General features: G+C 38.8%; 3 protein-coding genes and 1 pseudogene across 4 annotated transcripts; 1 reads left to right on the forward strand and 3 right to left on the reverse strand.

The window, feature by feature from the left end:
- Nucleotides 1-410: 410 nt before the first annotated feature.
- LOC113776112 lies at nt 411-2839 on the reverse strand. The gene has a single exon (XM_027321194.1). The coding sequence runs from the start codon at nt 2589-2591 to the stop codon at nt 762-764; it is 1830 nt and encodes a 609-aa protein (XP_027176995.1). The 5' UTR covers nt 2592-2839; the 3' UTR covers nt 411-761.
- A 3010-nt stretch (nt 2840-5849) lies between these two features.
- LOC113776636 lies at nt 5850-5969 on the reverse strand (annotated as a pseudogene).
- Nucleotides 5970-7680: 1711 nt separating this feature from the next.
- Nucleotides 7681-11096, forward strand: LOC113773452 (heparan-alpha-glucosaminide N-acetyltransferase-like). The gene is made up of 13 exons (XM_027318101.1): nt 7681-7980; nt 8094-8231; nt 8688-8769; nt 8920-8996; nt 9152-9261; nt 9383-9491; nt 9621-9737; nt 9841-9932; nt 10042-10108; nt 10202-10283; nt 10399-10490; nt 10625-10768; nt 10870-11096. Exons 1-13 carry the CDS (start codon nt 7681-7683, stop codon nt 11014-11016), a joined length of 1557 nt encoding a protein of 518 aa, XP_027173902.1. The 3' UTR covers nt 11017-11096.
- Nucleotides 11097-12468: 1372 nt separating this feature from the next.
- Nucleotides 12469-16377, reverse strand: LOC113776378 (ACT domain-containing protein ACR10). Of its 2 annotated transcripts, none has more exons than XM_027321522.1 (6): nt 15949-16377; nt 15335-15550; nt 14803-14908; nt 13708-14044; nt 13020-13304; nt 12469-12906 (listed from the first exon to the last, which is right to left on the reverse strand). In XM_027321522.1, exons 1-6 carry the CDS (start codon nt 16046-16048, stop codon nt 12769-12771), a joined length of 1182 nt encoding a protein of 393 aa, XP_027177323.1. In that variant the 5' UTR covers nt 16049-16377; the 3' UTR covers nt 12469-12768. The 2 variants fall into 2 exon arrangements, with proteins under 2 accessions (XP_027177323.1, XP_027177322.1); XM_027321521.1 differs by having other exon boundaries at nt 15895-16377.
- Between the last annotated feature and the right edge of the window lie 1295 nt (nt 16378-17672).

The raw sequence follows: 17672 nt of genomic DNA on the forward strand, positions 1-17672 counted from the left end.
AAATTACATGTCCAAGCTGCAGATTTTATAGTTAATTTCCGAGGGGAAAAAATGGGAAAAAAATTTCCAAAATGACTGAAGAATTAGTCTCTTCTTTTTTTCTTTTTTTTTTGGGGGGGTGGTGTCTCACCTCATGTCTGGTAGACATCAGCTAGTATGTCTTTCTTTCAAAGGTTGCGCTATAACATTGCAAGTGCAGAGGCTCCAGAAATATAAGGTAGTCCTCATCGAGAAATCTATTTATCGTTCTTTGTAAGTTTGAAAGCTCAAAAAATGGATGCTGTTCAAATTACGGCTAAGATCGCCAGAAAACTTTCAGTTTGAAGCTTTCATTCTGATCCTCTTCAAATTGCGGCTGAAAATTGGGGGCTGTGCCCATGAACATCTTAAGTGTATGTATACCCCAAAACGATCAAAAGTGAAATTCGAGAGTATCTTTTGATAGAATTCATTTTACAACAGCTATTTTATCTGTTAATATATCTGCTATTACGCAATGCATGGCAGGATAAATGCAGCATTTTACATTTTGTAGACAGGTGACCTAATCCCTCAGAGCATTATTCAAGCATCTGCTCTCGTGCTCATCCGTTCCGTCAGCATCTGTTACTATAATGCTTGGCGGGCTTCAGACAGCATTTAAATGCGAGATTTCTTGTTTCTACCCCCACGGATCAGCTTATCAAGGGTTATATATCAGATAGATAGTATTACAGAGGAGGGGTGGGGAGACGAGTCTAAATACACCGCTACAAAATTAATCACCTGGCGGCTGGCAAAAGTGGTGCGATTGTAACCGAGTTTATCTCAGGATCTTTCACTTGACCTTGCTCTTTGAATTTCTTGTATATATCGCCTTTGTAGAAATTTCTGGTCCTTAAATACAAGACTAAAGAAACAACACATCCAAACAACGTGGTCGCAGTAATTATGAGAAAAGATAGCTTGTAGCATTCTACCCCGTCGCACGTCAAGTCTTCCCCGGCTCTCCTGGTGACTTCTTTGGCTGCCATTTGCTTCAACGCCTCCCTGTCGTAAAAATGGCCTGCTATTTGAACATTGAGTATGTAATTACCAAACGGACTGGCTCCAGCACCTAAATTAATCAGCGTGGAGTAGTACTTTAGGCCAAATAATTCTGATATGATAGCGAAAATTAGTGGCCACTGAGCTCCGAAGCAAAAGCCAGCAATCAAGGATGAGACGTAAAGAGAATATGGGACGCCGAAAGCAATGAGGAGATGGCCGGCGCAGGAGACGAGAAGCACCAGCGTTAGCATCAGGGGACGTGGAAACTTATACTTGGCCAGTAGGATTTCGGAAGCAAAGCCGGAGGCCACGCGTCCTAAATAGGACCATATGCTTACTAGTGATACGAATGTGGTAATGCTCTTCTTGGGATAGCCCAAGGATTTGCCAATTTGACCCAAATTATCAATTGCCGTTAACGTCCCGCCCACCCCGAATGTTGTAGCCGCGAACAGAATTAACATATCGATGGTGCACACCGCTTGCAGGATTGTGTGATCTTCTCCCCTTTCCGGTGGCCTGAACACCTTGCCGAAGCAAGAAACGGGCGTCTCTTCTTGATTCGGTGGATCGGCGAGAGGCGTCTCTGCTTTGGCTGCCTGGGGTGCAAACTCACTCGCCGGTGGTGGATCATATGAGGTTTCTCCCCTCTTTCTCTTCCAAAGTTTGAACTCCTCTGTTATGACAACGAGCAAGTGCAAAGAAAGCAAAACAATCACCACAGAAGCACTTGCCCCGTACTCTAACCTAGTAAAAGCCAGCCAGTTTTGGGCAATGATTGTGATCATTAGAAAACCGGCTAGAATGAGCGAAACGTAGAGGAAACGGTAGAACATGTTGAGCTCAGTTGCTTGTCGAACGACCCTCATGATGCGAACAGTTCTAAGGAAAATGAGCGAAACAGCAGCAGGAAGCCAGCCGATGAGTAAGATGAGAGACTTGGAATCATGCCCGTAAAAAGCACGGTAGAGTTGTGTGATTATTGCACCGCTAAGCCCAACAAATCCCTTCAACAGACCGATGACAACACCTCGACTTTCTGGAAAATTTTTGACACACGAAACCAATGCAACGGTGTTGGAAAAAGTTTGAGAATTGGCACCGATGAATATATAGAAACACATGTGCCACACGGCCGGCCTAGCAATGCGCCCGGTTACCGACAGCCATATCATCAGGTAACCAGAAAAGTTCATGACTGCACCCAAGGAGAGAACTAACCAGGGAGGTGCGACCTCGTTGACCAGCCCCGAAATGATTCCCAAATTTGCACCCAAGTCCTTGAAGAAGCCGATCAAGTTTAAGGTTGTCTGGTCATAGCCTAGCGAAGATTTGATGTCCTCCGAATAGATGCCAAACATGTAAGTAGCTCCAGACATGGCCATGATTAGGATGGTTGCGAACACCATGTACCATCGGCTACTGAACAAATGGGGTATAAAACTATTCGGGCCTCTCCAGCACCCAGAAACATCCCTGATTTCTTCTTCTGCCACTCCCTCTCCCATGGTTTTTCTCTTACCTTTTCTCCTGATTTTTGGATTCCTGAGGGGGTCTTTCATGGTTGTGTGCGCGCGGAGCTCAGTTAAAAGACCAGTGTGAATATGGATCTGTAGCAATCAAAGAAGTGACCCAGTGGAGGAGAAGTGCCCAAGCGGAGGAGTTTCAGATGGATTTCTTCATTGACCCAGAAATGGACAAAAGTCTATTGTGTGTGGGACAGGAACAGGAGAAAAATAGCACATGATTTAATCACCGATACTCTAAAATTTTATTCCATTCGACGAGAAAGTTGGCATTAGCAGGTAGCAATCAAAATTTGCAAAGCTCCAAAATAATCTGTTTTGGGTCAAAGTGGAGATTCCACTTGCATCTGTAATCGTCATGGCTCATAAAATTTTAATCAAGATATTGTAGCTTTTTTGGTAGCATGATTAGTAGGAGATCCTGTATTTATCACTGCAATGGATCTCTTGGTTGGATATGTGGTAAGAGATTTGACATTTATTTATTGACTTAACGGGAGCCATGAATATATGGATTTTCATCCAAACTAATGAATATGTGGATTTTCTTTCTCTGTCATTAAACGTGTCACAAAAACACAAGATCTGAAGGACGAAGGATGTACAGATACACTACTAAATCCGAGAAAGTTATAAATAGGGATAATTTCAGAAACCTCCCCTGAGGTTTATGACATTTACACTGACCTCCCCTGTGGTTTGAACAATTACACTGACCCCCCCTGAGGTTACTAATCCTTTGCAAATTTAGTCCAAACGATTAAACTATTATTTTAGGGAGTGAAATTAGAATTTTGTACCAAATTTGCCCTTTGTACTACATGTCCAATGAATGACAAAGTACTACAAATCAATTAATAATTAATAAACTTTAAGGAGTATAGTTTATAGGCAAATACACATTACCTATTTAAAGTACCGGCTCTTTACGGATATTTTACTTTCAAACATTTAATTTATGATAAATATATCAATATTTGTAAGTAAAATTTAAAAAATGTTACAGTAATATTCTTGCAAAAAGGAAATCGGTAGGTTATTTATTTAATATAAATTAAATATTTTTTTTAAAAAATGGCCCATAAAGTATTAATTCTTTATGGCTTTCATCCATTACATGAGTAAAGTATTGGCTCTTTATGGACATTTTATTCTGAATCATTTAATTTATGTTAAATACATAAATATTTGTAACTAAAATTGAAAAAGTGTTATATTAATATTTTTACGGAAGAAAGATTGGTAGGTTTTGTATTTAACAAAAATTAAATATTTGAAAGCAAATACTAATCTGTATTTGAGCGTAAATATTTGAAATTCAAAAAATGTTACAGTAATATTCTTGCAAAAAGGAAATCGATAGGTTATTTATTTAATATAAATTAAATATTTTTTTAAAAAAAGGCTCATAAAGTATTAATTCTTTATGGCTTTCATCCATTACATGAGTAAAGTATTGGCTCTTTATGGACATTTTATTCTGAATCATTTAATTTATGTTAAATACATAAATGTTTGGAACTAAAATTCAAAAAGTGTTATATTAATATTTTTACGGAAGAGAGATTGGTAGATTTTGTATTTAACAAAAATTAAATATTTGAAAGTAAATACAAATCTGTATTTGAGCGTAAATATTTGTATTAAATTAAATGTTTGAAAGTAAAATTTTCGTAAAGAGTCGGTACTTTAAATAGGTAATGCGTATTTGCCTATAAACTATACTCCTTAAAGTTTATTAATTATTAATTGATTTGTAGTACTTTGTCATTCATTGGACATGTAGTACAAAGGGCAAATTTGGTACAAAATTCTAATTTCACTCCCTAAAACAATATTTTAATCATTTGGACTAAATTTGCAAAGGATTAGTAACCTCAGGGGAGGTCAGTGTAATTGTTCAAACCACAGGGGAGGTAGTGTAAATGTCATAAACCTCAAGGGAGGTTTCTGAAATTATCCCTAAAAATTTTAGAGAAGACTTTATTATCTTCAAACATAAAAAGAAATGACTGGGGCAGTAATTTTGAGAGACTGAAGAGTGCGTAAACCTAGAATTGGTTATCCCGTAGAATCCAAATTACTGTTGCCATAACTAATTATTCCCTCCGTCCCACTTTGATAGTCTTGTTTTCCTTTTTCGTCTGTCTCAAATTGTAGTTCACTTTCTAATTGAAGAATATAGTTATTTTTTAATTTCTCTAAAATACCCTTATTCAATATAGGTTGTTATTAGTATAAACCACCTTATTTAATATAGATTGTTAACCTACCCCATTTTAATAAATTTAGATTTTCCAAAACATATTGATATATGAAAAGTCAACTTTGTTATTCTTTCAAGCCAAAATGTGAAATAATGTAAAATGAAGAATGATTATTTCTTAATCGTCAATCTAAGTTCTCATAAACCATCAATTCAAGTTTTCATGAATAATTAATATAATGTTGTACTCTATTTAATGTAAGGATATTTTAGGAAAATAGCAACCTAAATTTATTATTTCAATAAAATTAACTATTTTTTTCTTAAACTGTGTGAAAAAAAAAATTAAAACTATCAAAATGAGACAAAGGGAATAAATCATAAATATGTGGATGTAGTGCTTAGAAAAGGTAGCCAAATGCATAATGTACAAGCAATATTGCAAAATGACAACCATTATCAATTTATCATCTCAAAAACTACCTACCATGCCTAACTTTTGCTCGAAATTTTCCAGTCCCCAACCAACGGAAAGCCTTTATCGTCTAGTCTAGTCAGAGATATACTCCCGTGTTAACGTCGTATTCAGGGTGTCGTGCTATTATGACTTGCTTTTAATGCGCGTGTATCACGTGTTTACGACTGATGGGGCAGAAAGACGTTAGCAAGAAATGATCAAAACTTGGAGAGTTGAGACCACAATACGCGCGGTGAGGTGATCCACCAATAATTTGCAGCCTTCTGTAGTTTGTACGAATTGAGACATCTTATTATTCGATCCAAAAAAAAAAAAAAAGAAAGAACTTGAGATATCTTCTTATTTAACTTCTGAGTCGGTATCCTAGGATTGATTATTCCTTTTCACGGATTTTCTTAATTGCAATCAACTAGGAACAAATGATTAATAATTGGAAATGCTACGACAAAAGAGATTTAAACTCAAATCCGGAGGAACATCAAATACTACACAACTCCAACCACGAAGTACTTATATATTCCCATCCTCTATTTGCGGTGAGAACCAACCCCAATTGTCCCTCCCTCAAAATTTAACGACATTCCTAAATATTTCGACTGAGATATGTAGAAGCCCAACCGAAGAAGAAGGACCTCTCTAAAAATTGGCGTATGCTACCTTCTGCAGCGAGCGCACGGTATTCTTTAGTAAAAGGCGAAAGAATAGTTCGCTTTGTGCTCGCTGCGTAGCTGCTTGCCTTTATTTCGAGTTATTCCCAGGTCTTATAAACGCTCCGCTCGACAGCTGCTACGCCTGTGCTGATCGATGTGGGATGGGACTCCGTCTTTTCTTTTTACCTCCCTAATAAGAAAGCAGTTTTCTTCTTCGTCCAGACGTTCGTGAATGATTTCTAAGCATTGATACCCTTAGAAAACCTGAGATTAAGAATTGATGGTCCTACTTCTTGGCCAAACTAGAAATTGGGTCATATAACAATCAAATCAATTCACATGCACGTCCGTCGGTGTAGACCGTAAAAGAGCAGATTTGACGATCAAATAAAAATTGCTCCCCTCCCCCGTAGCCGAAAAGAACATAAATAGCTTTTCGACCCCTCAGCTATACCTAAATGCCTGAAATGAAAACAAGTGATTGTTTAATTTGGTGATTTGCCGGAAACGACGGAGCTCTTAAAATTGTCCAATCTCAATCCTCATCTTCCTTCCTTTACTAGCTTGTAACCGAAGGTCCCAAAAATCGAATGGGAGCAACAAGCCGTCCAGTCCAGAGTTAGTTAACCTCTGCTCCAGTACGGCACAGTGAGACAAATCGTGTCTTGGGACTCTTGGTGTTGTTATTTGACTTTTTAGCCGGCATCATGTCATCGTTCTTCTTCATTTTCAACAACTGGAGAGAGAAGACAGCCACTTGACCTTTAACCTTCCACGGCAGCAAGCGATTGGTTTCACACTACTGTCTTTTATATATATATGATAAATTCTGACAGAACGTAATCTGTTTTGATTTTTATTTTATTTTTTGGAAGTTTCTCCATTGTTTAAACTCACTAATAGTTTTTCACGGCCCTTTTTTGTCTGATTTAAACTTCTCCAATTTAGTTGGGCCTGGGGGGGTCCTTGGACCTTAGACTTGTACAGGCACATGGCAGATTGGCAGTGGATCAACAGTTCGGACCACCTCTATTTTATTTTGTTATAGGTGCACTTCAGTGTCTAAGGATGATAGTCTTGGTCTTAAGAAGTCAGAATACATACAGCTAAATAACAACGTAGTAGTAAAACGAATAATTAAAAAAAAAAAGAAAGAAAGAAGCAAGCGAGGATAAGTTACATCATACAAATGTAAAACATCTGACTTTTTTCCTTTCGCTTTTTTTTGTTTTGAAACATACAACACCAGACTTTTTTTTTTTTTTACAGTAACGATAACATTTTTATAACCTAATCTATTCTATTATATTCTACAGGACGGGAGTTTCTAAAAAAATTATATAAGAGATTAACAAGTATGCAGGCTTGACTAAATTAAAGTAATAAAATGCCCTTAAAGTACTTTGGCGAGTCGGGGCCGTCCCGGACGGGACCTTAATCATGTCTTAATTAGTCCCACGATGTTCCGCTTCCATTGTGTAAAAGCACTGCCGCTACGTTAGTAGTAATTTAAATGGTCCTGCGCACTAATTCAGGCGATCAAGACCGAGACAGCAGCTGATTAAATGAGCCGGCCTTTTGATTTTTATGCTTGTCCTAGACTATGCATGCTCATAATCCAGGCACTAATTAATTTAGTAGTCAACTTCATTGAGTAAAAGTAGTAAGACATACATCTGCATATATACACACTACTACTACTACTACTTGGTGAGCTATACCTAGCTGCAAGCAAAGCAACGAGAGAAGTTGTGGGAGAGGAAAGAAAAGAGCTAGCCACTAGTTGCAGCTATGGACGATCCCAAGAAGTTGGAAGAAGGGTTTGCTGATGATGTCAAAGGACATCTTGTGGAGGAAGAGGAAACAAGAAGCTTTCACGGCGAGAAAGATAAAACTTCAAGAGTTGACGACACCAGTGTAGGTGGTGGCCAAGACGCTACAGAATATTGCAAGCTGAAAGAACACAAGAGCACCGGATTAACGGAACAGCCAGCAGCACAAAAGCAGGAGCAAACTGCACTAGTGCTGACAAAACCACCAAAGACCAAGAGGATTGCAACCTTAGATGCATTCAGAGGCCTCACTGTAGTGGTACTCTAATTCATTTCATTTCTGTTGAATTTAGTTTTTCAGTCAGTGATGTGCATCATTATTAACTGAGAAACAAGATGATGAGTTTCTGTCCAAAATTGCGTGGCGTGCAGTTGATGATATTAGTAGATGATGCCGGAGGGGCATATCCACGGATTGATCATTCCCCCTGGAATGGATGCACCTTGGCCGACTTTGTAATGCCGTTTTTTCTCTTCATCGTTGGCGTTGCAATCGCTCTTGCCCTCAAGGTGCTTTTCCCTACTCTTCGTTTTTGTTGATATCTCTTTTCACTTCATCAAAACTGTCCGTTGTGCATGGTTATAATAATATTTTTTTATTATTTTTTTTAAAGAAGGGGTTGATGGAAACTTCCCCTTTGTCTGCTAGGAGAACGAATCTTAAGAGCCCAAGAGGTAAAAAATTATGGGCCTCTAACTAAGAGTTGATCCATAAGATTACATAAAATGCTAAATGATGGAGAAAGACTAGCAGGGCCTTAAAGCCCAAAATTAATCATATTTGTGAAGATACAATTTTAAGCTAAACTATGGACATCCAATTCCACGAGAAAAAAAAATTCAACTTTTAAACCGACCCCTTTAACTGAAAAAGAAGAACACCAAGAATTAATTATATAACGATTTAATAGGACCCCCCCAACAACCACCAAGAAAAAGTTTCTAATTGTTTACATGTAATTGCAGAGAATTCCCAAGGTCAATGCTGCTGTTAGAAAAATAATCTCGAGAACACTAAAGCTTTTCTTCTGGGGACTTATACTTCAAGGTACTTGAGAGAAAAACTCAAAATCTGCTGCTATGATCCTATTTTGCGATTGCAAAGCAATAGAGGAGCAGCAGATAGAAGCAATTGGCTTCTGATGTTATGTACATAATATGACTCTAAACATACTATATATGTACACAATACATACAGGGGGATACTCTCATGCACCCAGTGACTTGTCTTACGGGGTTAATATGAAACTCATACGATGGTGCGGCATCCTACAGGTGTGATACTCAAGAGCGAATCTTTCATTCTTTCCATCTCTTTTTAAGATTTTGAGCAAAGCATTTTCTACGGAATTACTTGAAGAAATCTGTTTATCCATCCGAAACGTCCCTGAGCATCGTCATTTTTTCGTTGGGTTTGTATCCGCAAGCAGAGAATAGCTTTGGTCTACTTAATTGTTGCTCTGATAGAGACATTCACCACTAAGCTCAGGCCAACCGCCATTAGCCCTGGTTTTCTCTCCATTTTCACGGCATACAAATGGCAGTGGTAAGTCTAATACGTGTTCTTTCTACACTTCAATAGCTTAGTTAGTCTCTCTCCCTATTTGAGCGAGTCAAGAGGATGCTATATGTAGATCCTTCCTTCTACTTTTCATTTTCAGGCTGGGAGGATTTGTTTCGTTTCTGATATACATGTTCACCGTATTCACTCTCTATGTTCCTGACTGGACCTTCGTCGTGCATCACGGGCATGCTGCTGGAAAATACACTGTATGAGATTGCCTACTTATTTCTGAGCAATTTTTGGTATTTCTACCAAAATTCTTCGTGCACATGTTGCCCACGAATGAATGCATGAGAAAACTGAAGGTTTAGCTATTTATTTATTCTCAAATTAAGGTAAAATGTGGGATGAGAGGACATTTTGGACCAGCGTGCAATGCAGTTGGTTATGTGGATAGACAAGTTTGGGGGATCAATCATCTATATGCGGACCCCGTTTGGAAACGTTTAAAGGTACGCAATTCGCATGCGGAAGTGGAACGTTATTGGTTCTAGTTCCTCGTAATATTCCTGGCATATTATTAGTTATCGGTCTCTATTCTCAACCAAAATGTAGGCCTGCACATTCAGTTCTCCTGCTTCTGGTCCTCTCCGTGAAGATGCACCGACTTGGTGCCCTGCTCCATTTGAACCTGAAGGCTTCTTGAGGTTCGACTAGCTTAGTTAAGCTCAAGAGACATTAGATTGGTACTTCAATTTTCTCCACAAGACATTTTCCTTGCAATAATGGCTTCTATTACTTCTTGTTATCTTCTAGTTCAATTTCATCTATTCTCTCGGGCACAATTGGCATTCATTATGGGCACGTCTTGATTCATTTTAAGGTTACGATCTCTTTGCCAATCTATTTTTCAAGCTGGTTAGATGGCCTTTGGGTGTTGCTGAGTTAACAAAAATTCGCGCACATTTTGTTGCAGGGTCACAAGGAGAGGCTCAAGCATTGGGTGTCAATGGGGCTCTGCTTAATAGTCCTAGCCTTAGTTCTTCATTTTACAGATGGTGAGCATCATTCACATACCTTTCTCAGGAGCAGTTAGCCCAGTGCATCTTCTCTTTTGATGACTAAAAATCCACAGGAAATAACAGACATTTCTTGTTTCAATCTCGCGTGCAGCTATACCTATCAATAAGCAGCTCTACAGCTTCAGCTATGTATGTTTCACAGCGGGAGCAGCTGGAATTGTATTCTCTGGGTTCTACATACTGGTAAGAAAGTTTGATCTTCACAGTAGCAGTAGAAGTACTAGTACCTATTTTCTAAAGAAAGCAAACTATGGAACTATAGATTTCCAACGAAAATAATCTCAAGTAATGTTTCCCTCTCTGGCGCAATAAAACAGATTGATGTTTGGGGGCAGCGGAAGCCATTCTTGTTCCTCGAGTGGATAGGGATGAATGCAATGCTGGTGTTTGTAATGGCAGCACAGGGCATCTTTGCTGCCTTCATAAATGGATGGTACTACGAAGATCCCAAAAATAGTCTAGTAAGTACCATTTTCTTCTCATCGATGCTAAAGAATGTAACCTCCAGAACCAAGTCATCATTAATGGCTCCTGATTGGCTGGAAATGCTGATAATTCACAGGTGAACTGGATTCAACAGCATGTCTTCATTGACGTATGGAAATCGGAAAGAGTGGGAACGCTTTTGTATGTGATTTTCGCTGAAATTGTTTTCTGGGCCGTGGTTTCTGGGGTCTTGCACAAATTGCGCATTTACTGGAAGCTTTAGGGATCAAAGTCATCATTCAGATGTATATGTTGAATTGCCGCCTGATGTTTCTTTATAGTATTTCGTTTGTGGTCTGGAAATTCATCGTGTCAATTTGTTACCTTCGTAAATAATCAGGCTATCAATGTCGATTAGTTGACATCAATAATAGCAGGAATTCTCACGTAAACCAAATTCCAAGAAAGCGAGCTTATGGGAAAGCATTTTGAAATGTTTTCAACCTCAGAGGTCCGATTCTTCTCTTTAACCTTTTTCACCTTTCACGTTAGGCTTTCTTTTCCCTTGAGAGATTATGTCAGCCATCTTCTATTTTGGCTTTTCCCCTTGGTGGTGGAAGTTTATCAGTCGTCAGTATTGGTAAATAAGAAAATATCTTTGTTAGTATCTTTGTTGTTGTTCATCAGACCCCATAGTTCTGCTACTACGCTAGTCCAATGTTCAGTTGGAACCCCATTCTCCACTTTCCCCAGCTATCTCTGAGCACTCCACCTGCACCAGCTATACCCGTTCCTCTGCAGGCTGCTCCATCTACGTTCATTTTCCACCATCCCTCCTGGGGTCTCTCCCACTTTATGAACTTCTCTTCCCTGGCTGCGTTGGCATGCTCTCTTAATAGTACTTCCTTCACATGCTGTATTTGCATTTGGATTGCTTCTAGTCTCTTCATTATCCCCTGCTCATCTCCTGCCACACACATTGAGTTCCTCGCTGTCCATGTCAAGCATGCCATCTGATGGAATAGCAGTTGCCTCATTCTCGTTCCCTTAAGCCCTCAGGTTCCAATCCGACCATTCTTTTTTTTTATCAGAAACGGCATCATTTTATTAATGGACTCCAACAGTCACGTAACAGATGGGCAACTGCCCTTACAATCAGCATGAGCAAGCTCATGCAGCCAGCCTGGGAAGCAATCCTTCCATTCGGCAGAAACTTCCAATTGTAAAGCTTTCTTAGCTAAAGAATGACCATTCAACCAGTGGTTTGCTTGTAAAATCCTCCCATGCAGGAAATTTCCTCACAAGGGGACAAATTCCTGTAGAGATTCAGGAGTTCAACATTTCTATTTCATGGATGGAAATGCTTTTTACTTTATTCCATTTTATAAGTACTAAGACTTCTCTATTTTCGTATCCAACCGACCATAAATTCTAAACTCAAAAATAGCGTGAAACCACATATCATCCAAGTTACACATTCAGTTCGAAGGCAGATGAACTACATCTATAGTCAAACAATAGTTCCCAGTAACAGCACCCCGTCAACCTTTGCTTTGCTCATGCTTCAGATGTTGAGTTATCAGCCTACCACAAATTAACCATCTGCATTGTTTAGAGCATCCCGTGCCAAGTGCCTGCAACACAGCCACTATCCGTTCGGGAACAGAAGGAATTAGGCAAGCATGCTCCCCGGGAGGGACAGTGTAGGACAAAAAGGGACTAAGGCAGAACAAACTGGCTGCAATTTGGGGTTTGTTGATTTATTTCACTCTACCATGGAAAGGAAAAAAAGAGTTCTCCATCAACTCCGCCTTGAAGATACAACATCGTTAGAAAAGATAAACTGGTCAATTTATCTCTTCGCTATCTACTTTGCCTCGTATTTACACTATAAGGTTAGTATTTCAGGAGCTATAATAGGTACTCCGCTTCTTGCAACATGTAATACATGTACTTGTGCACACTTACATCATGTAGGTGGTTCTAATTAACTTAAGTAACTGTACAAAAGGTAGGCTAGCCTGTACAAGGCAAATCACTCCCAACCCATCAACATTTTCCAAACAGCTTGCTCAATCTTCTCTCTTGGGACAGACAACCCATCCCCTTCATCAAGTAAAACTCTGTATACTTCCCATTCCCGATCTCCAATCATGTGCCTCCCAATCTCAGCCTGAAAGAGCAGGTCAATCAATTATTGGTGAAAAGGAAAGCACAAAAAAAGAAAATAGAATATGAGGCAAACACTAAGGGATATTAACATCGATCAGGCATTTCAGGGAGTACCGAAAAGATGCCGGTCTTGAGCATTTTGAGAGCAAGGGTGATGTCATGAAAAACGAGGGGACGACCCTTTCCAGATAACTCCACTGGGTTTGCAACCAGAAGTTCTGTATCAGGACCTCGGCTGACTAACGCTACTCTCAGTGGACGACACAATTCCATCCAAAGACGAGAACGTAGAGCACTCTGCTTGCTTGGGTCAACTATTTTCTTACCATCTGTTTGCATAATAAATAGGTCGAGCTCACATTCTGTTTTTCTTTTTGTTGAAAACCGGCCATATGATATCTGGTCATGACATTGACAAAAACCGAAGATTTAATAAGAATGAATTCTATGGGTAATAAAGAATAAGATTGATAAAGTTGATTATGATAGTATGCTTACAGCTTATTGCACTACAGGAAAACAATAGCTCAAGTAAATTAGATCAAACAAGATGGTGAATCTTCAGTAAAGATGTCAGATGGAAATAAAGGCCTCCAAATGTAAACATTGTCACATAAAAAGACAATAGAAGAGAACAATAAAGCAAACTAAAGACTGATAGAACTGTGTAAGCTGATACTTTTAATAAAAAGGGGTGTGGCAAACCATCTTTGAAAAAATAACTAAAACATAAATGAAAACTTCAACTGAATTGCATACGGCTAAACACTATGAGACTTTAGCACACTAGAATTCGTCATACCTGGATATTGTAATCTTTCAAAGTTCTCATTATGTCATATAAGAGACCTTTGTGATCACGGCAAACTATCTGCACAAGTGTGTGGCCTGGACTTAATAAGTTATCCATTGTTATAGATACGCTGTCTGGGGGAAGATATCCACTTTGCTGTTCATCAAGCATCTCTAAATTAAGCATTCCATCAGTAATTTCATGAGGAAGAAATGAGGGCCCCTGAGAACATGCAGTAGCTTCAGGGCCAATCATTTCTATATCACAATTAATCAAGGCATTGCCCGTAACTTCTTTCAAATGGTCATAGGTGTCCTGTTGTCTTTTCTTTGTATGTAGAAGTTCCCTGATTAGACAATTAACTCCAGCAAGTTTAGAAACAGATAAGGAAACCAACCATGTAAGGCTAAGCAGAATCCAAAGAAGAGCAAAGCTCAAATATTCACATGTACATAGAGACAAGAAAAGGAAACTCTGGAAGTGCCATGATCTTGTTTTTTACTCCTTTTAGTTTTTTAATAGATTATACAGAGACGCATTTTAATTTGCATATCTACCATTGCAGATAACTCTGAAAAGATGATTATCCTCTTAAGGAACAACCATTGCAGATAACTCTGAAAAGATGATTATCCTCTTAAGGAACAATTGGGTGATTCGATTCAACATGTAGACACCAAAAACAGAGACCATTATACGAACCAGATGAAAGCAAGAGAACCCTTCAGCTAAGTGTTCATCATCCATCAGCTGGACACTCCTAGCCTTAATACTACTGTGCCCGAATTTTCAGGATTGCAACCCTTACCAGTAGAAGTATAACCCCTTGAAATCGGGGAAGGAAGATTCATCCAGCTAAGAATATATAATACGGAACAAGCCCATACAATAGTGATGTATAGCCAACACAATTAGCATGAACATTGACCAGGATCGGAGGAAGGGGAAACAGAAAGGTATGACCACAAACCCACCCTCTATGGTGTTATGGTGAGAAGTTAGGAGTGCCATTTGAGAATTAACATTGTGTATGAATATGTTCGACTTTAGTAAAATGCTTAAAAAGAAAAAGATAAGAGGAAGGTTAGTGTAAGTATGCAAAACCTGGTATCAGTGATGAAGAACAGGTCCATTACTTTTCCCTCCGGAGTGGTGGATACCTTTACTTTCTTGATTACAAGCTCCAGTTCGCAGAGGACCTCCGTCACATCTGCCAATATATAAGTTCTCAAGATCTCAACTACGGATACAAGTTCAGAAAACTGTATTAAACTGCTTCAACATGATGGAGCCACGGACAGGACAGAGGTAGGAGTATCACCAATCAGCTTAGGTATTAAAAGTGTAAAGTAACAAAAAATTCCTACTCCTTAATGACCAAGAAATTGACTTGTACTAATTCAAGAAAGAAAAGTTATAAGAATTTAGAAGCTAGTGATTCACTGGATGACAAGCCAAGTACTTTCAACACTAATATGAGGAAAAGTGATCAAAATTTAGAAACTAGCAATTCAATCGATGACAATCCAAGTACTTTCAACAGTGTTGCAAGGGAAAATTAACCGACATGAAAAAGAAACACTCTGTAAAAAAGGATATAAGAAGACAGAGGTGGAGCAGAAATATCAAAACTTACCATGCAAAAGGCCTCTTCTATCATAGCAACACAGCTTCAGCAGGAATACATCAGGAGGTTTGGGCGGCTGCAACTCAGTGTAAAAGGAAATGCCAGAAGCCGAAGAACAAGAAGGGCAGGCCTCCACGAGTCTCTTCTTCAAAAGACCCCACCTGGTGGTCGGTTTGCCGACAACCCAAAACACTAGGTAGCACCATTTTCCATCCGTAGATAAATCTTCATCACCACAAATAAATAGAACATAAATTAGGCAAAAATCTCAAAGAACACATCAAAACTATCATAGAAAACTTCGCCATTTTTTTCCGCCCCAGACCTGAGACGACATTAGCAGTGTACTATATTTACTAAAAACAATCTGCAAATTCCATTCAATTGATTCACAATTTCAAAACTAACACTAACAAATAATAACACCTAAAAAAGAATTAGATAAAATGGCACAAGCAAGTATCAATGCATTTTAACGAGGGTTGTGTCTTATTTAATGCGGGAAAGAAAGTACGAAGGTACAGCCGAGGAGGAGTATAGGAGTAATTTGGAGCATAAATAGGACATACCAACTCGGTCAATAAAGAGACCAAAGAAAAGAATGATGCGGCAAAGATCACAACCTAAGCCGGTCTTGTCTGGGCAATTCACCGTGATGACACTTGGCTCTCCTTCTTTCTCTGAGTGCCTCACAATCACTAAGTCATCATACAGTATCCCCATCTCTTGTTCTGCTTCTGCTTCTAAAAATCTTCAAGACAATTCCTCCCTCAATCTTTGAATGATAAATCCCCCGTTTTAGGGCCACCTGCTCCTCTGCCGTTTAACTGCTGCTACTGCAAAGAAAGTACTCCTAAGAGAAACAAAGGGGTCTTTCTCTGAGTAGTAGTATTTCTTTCTCAAGTAGCAAAGTAGCAGATACTAGAAAGTGAAAGATTGTGGGGGTGTTTGGTAGCAGTATAAGCCCAGTTGCACAACAGTAGTATTATTCAAGAAAATCAGGAGGGATTACCGTAGAACTAAGGCAGTAGTTTTGTAGCACAACAGTTTTGTTTCTTGGTCCGTCATATATATATATATAGACGGTATGGGAGGTGTAGTTTCTCTAGTTTGAGAAAGTCAAAAAGCGATGAACCGATGAACAAAATTGATAAATTTTCTCAAGAATCCCTACTAATTACTCTTTTTTTTTTGTCGTTTTTGGTACGAATCCCTACTAATTGCTCTAGTACAGCTTATTGGTTTTTTTTAAAATTTTTTGGGATCATTGGGTTGTTTTGCACTTGGGATTTGGTTGATTGACGTCTCTTCCTCTTACTTTCCTTTGTCTTTGTCAAGAGAGGACTCTTGTGTGATCGCAGTTCGGTCTGATTATTGTAGTTTTATATTACTTGATTATTATAATTTTATATTGTACGGTCCGATTATTGTGGGTCGGTCTAACTAAACAAAAGTGGCGTACTTGTACTAAGTCTAAGTTCATGTCCGATTTTGTCGAACTAACTTGATTGATATCATATTTTAACCTCTATCCCTGCCCCTACCCCAAAAAATGAAGAAAAAAAAGCAAAGAAAGGTTAATCATGCTGCTGCAATTTTACCATCGACTTACGGAAGAACATTTTCCATCTTAAATTTTTTTTTTTTATCATCTGAATCTGAAAAACTTTTTTCCTTTTATTTTTCCCTTTCGAAAAAAAAAAAAAAAAAAGATTTGCGGAGGGAAATTGGGAAACATGTTTTAATTTAGCGCAGCTTGTGAACACCACCCCTACGTAGCCTTTTTCTGGTGAGTGGGGCCACTCTTTCTTCCAGCCGCCATCACGTGTCTCATTGTCTGGACGGCCAGTCTCACGTGCTTCTCTTCATTGAGAGCCTGCCACTCCCCACGCCAGTCTCCACCTGCTCTATCCGTCGGACAAGGCCTGAATGGTGATTGTCAGGAAAATCATTCGGGTTGATTTAGTGTATTATTGTTAGAAAATGAAAGAAGTAAAGGCCACGCTAAATAATGCAGGTGATATGTGCAGATACCAATAATTAGGTAGTTTATTCCCACAAAAAAAAAAAGTTTGCACTACTTTGGACGGGCATGCGGGGGGGAATCTAGCGTTTGGATAAAGTTTGGAGTTGTAATAAAAGGGTAGGAATATTCAACTTTTTGGTACGACTAAAATATACCGACTGAGTTAGACAGCCGGTCTTTATTATAGATTGATTATTAATAGAGTAATAAGTGGCGCACTGAGCATTCCCTCGGTCTTCGTCTTCGCTTGTTTTCCTGTTTCCAGCTCCGCTGAAGTTAGCCTCTCTGCATCGGTCTAATTTTATTTTATTTTTTCTATAA

This window comes from Coffea eugenioides, chromosome 6 (assembly GCF_003713205.1).
Source record: "Coffea eugenioides isolate CCC68of chromosome 6, Ceug_1.0, whole genome shotgun sequence".
Lineage (NCBI taxonomy): Eukaryota > Viridiplantae > Streptophyta > Magnoliopsida > Gentianales > Rubiaceae > Coffea > Coffea eugenioides.

Bases quoted from the DNA above. Each gene is read 5' to 3' on its own strand.
- LOC113776112 (XM_027321194.1), bottom strand. From the start codon at position 2,591: ATGAAAGACCCCCTCAGGAATCCAAAAATCAGGAGAAAAGGTAAGAGA.
- LOC113773452 (XM_027318101.1), top strand. From the start codon at position 7,681: ATGGACGATCCCAAGAAGTTGGAAGAAGGGTTTGCTGATGATGTCAAA. The intron at 9,492-9,620 runs GTATGAGATTGC...TCTCAAATTAAG, and splicing joins ATGCTGCTGGAAAATACACT to GTAAAATGTGGGATGAGAGG. The intron at 10,109-10,201 runs GTTACGATCTCT...ATTTTGTTGCAG, and splicing joins ACGTCTTGATTCATTTTAAG to GGTCACAAGGAGAGGCTCAA.
- LOC113776378 (XM_027321521.1), bottom strand. From the start codon at position 16,048: ATGGGGATACTGTATGATGACTTAGTGATTGTGAGGCACTCAGAGAAA. The intron at 15,551-15,894 runs GTATGTCCTATT...GTGGTGATGAAG, and splicing joins TCTCTTTATTGACCGAGTTG to ATTTATCTACGGATGGAAAA. The intron at 14,045-14,802 runs GTTTTGCATACT...TTGTCTAATCAG, and splicing joins TTCTTCATCACTGATACCAG to GGAACTTCTACATACAAAGA.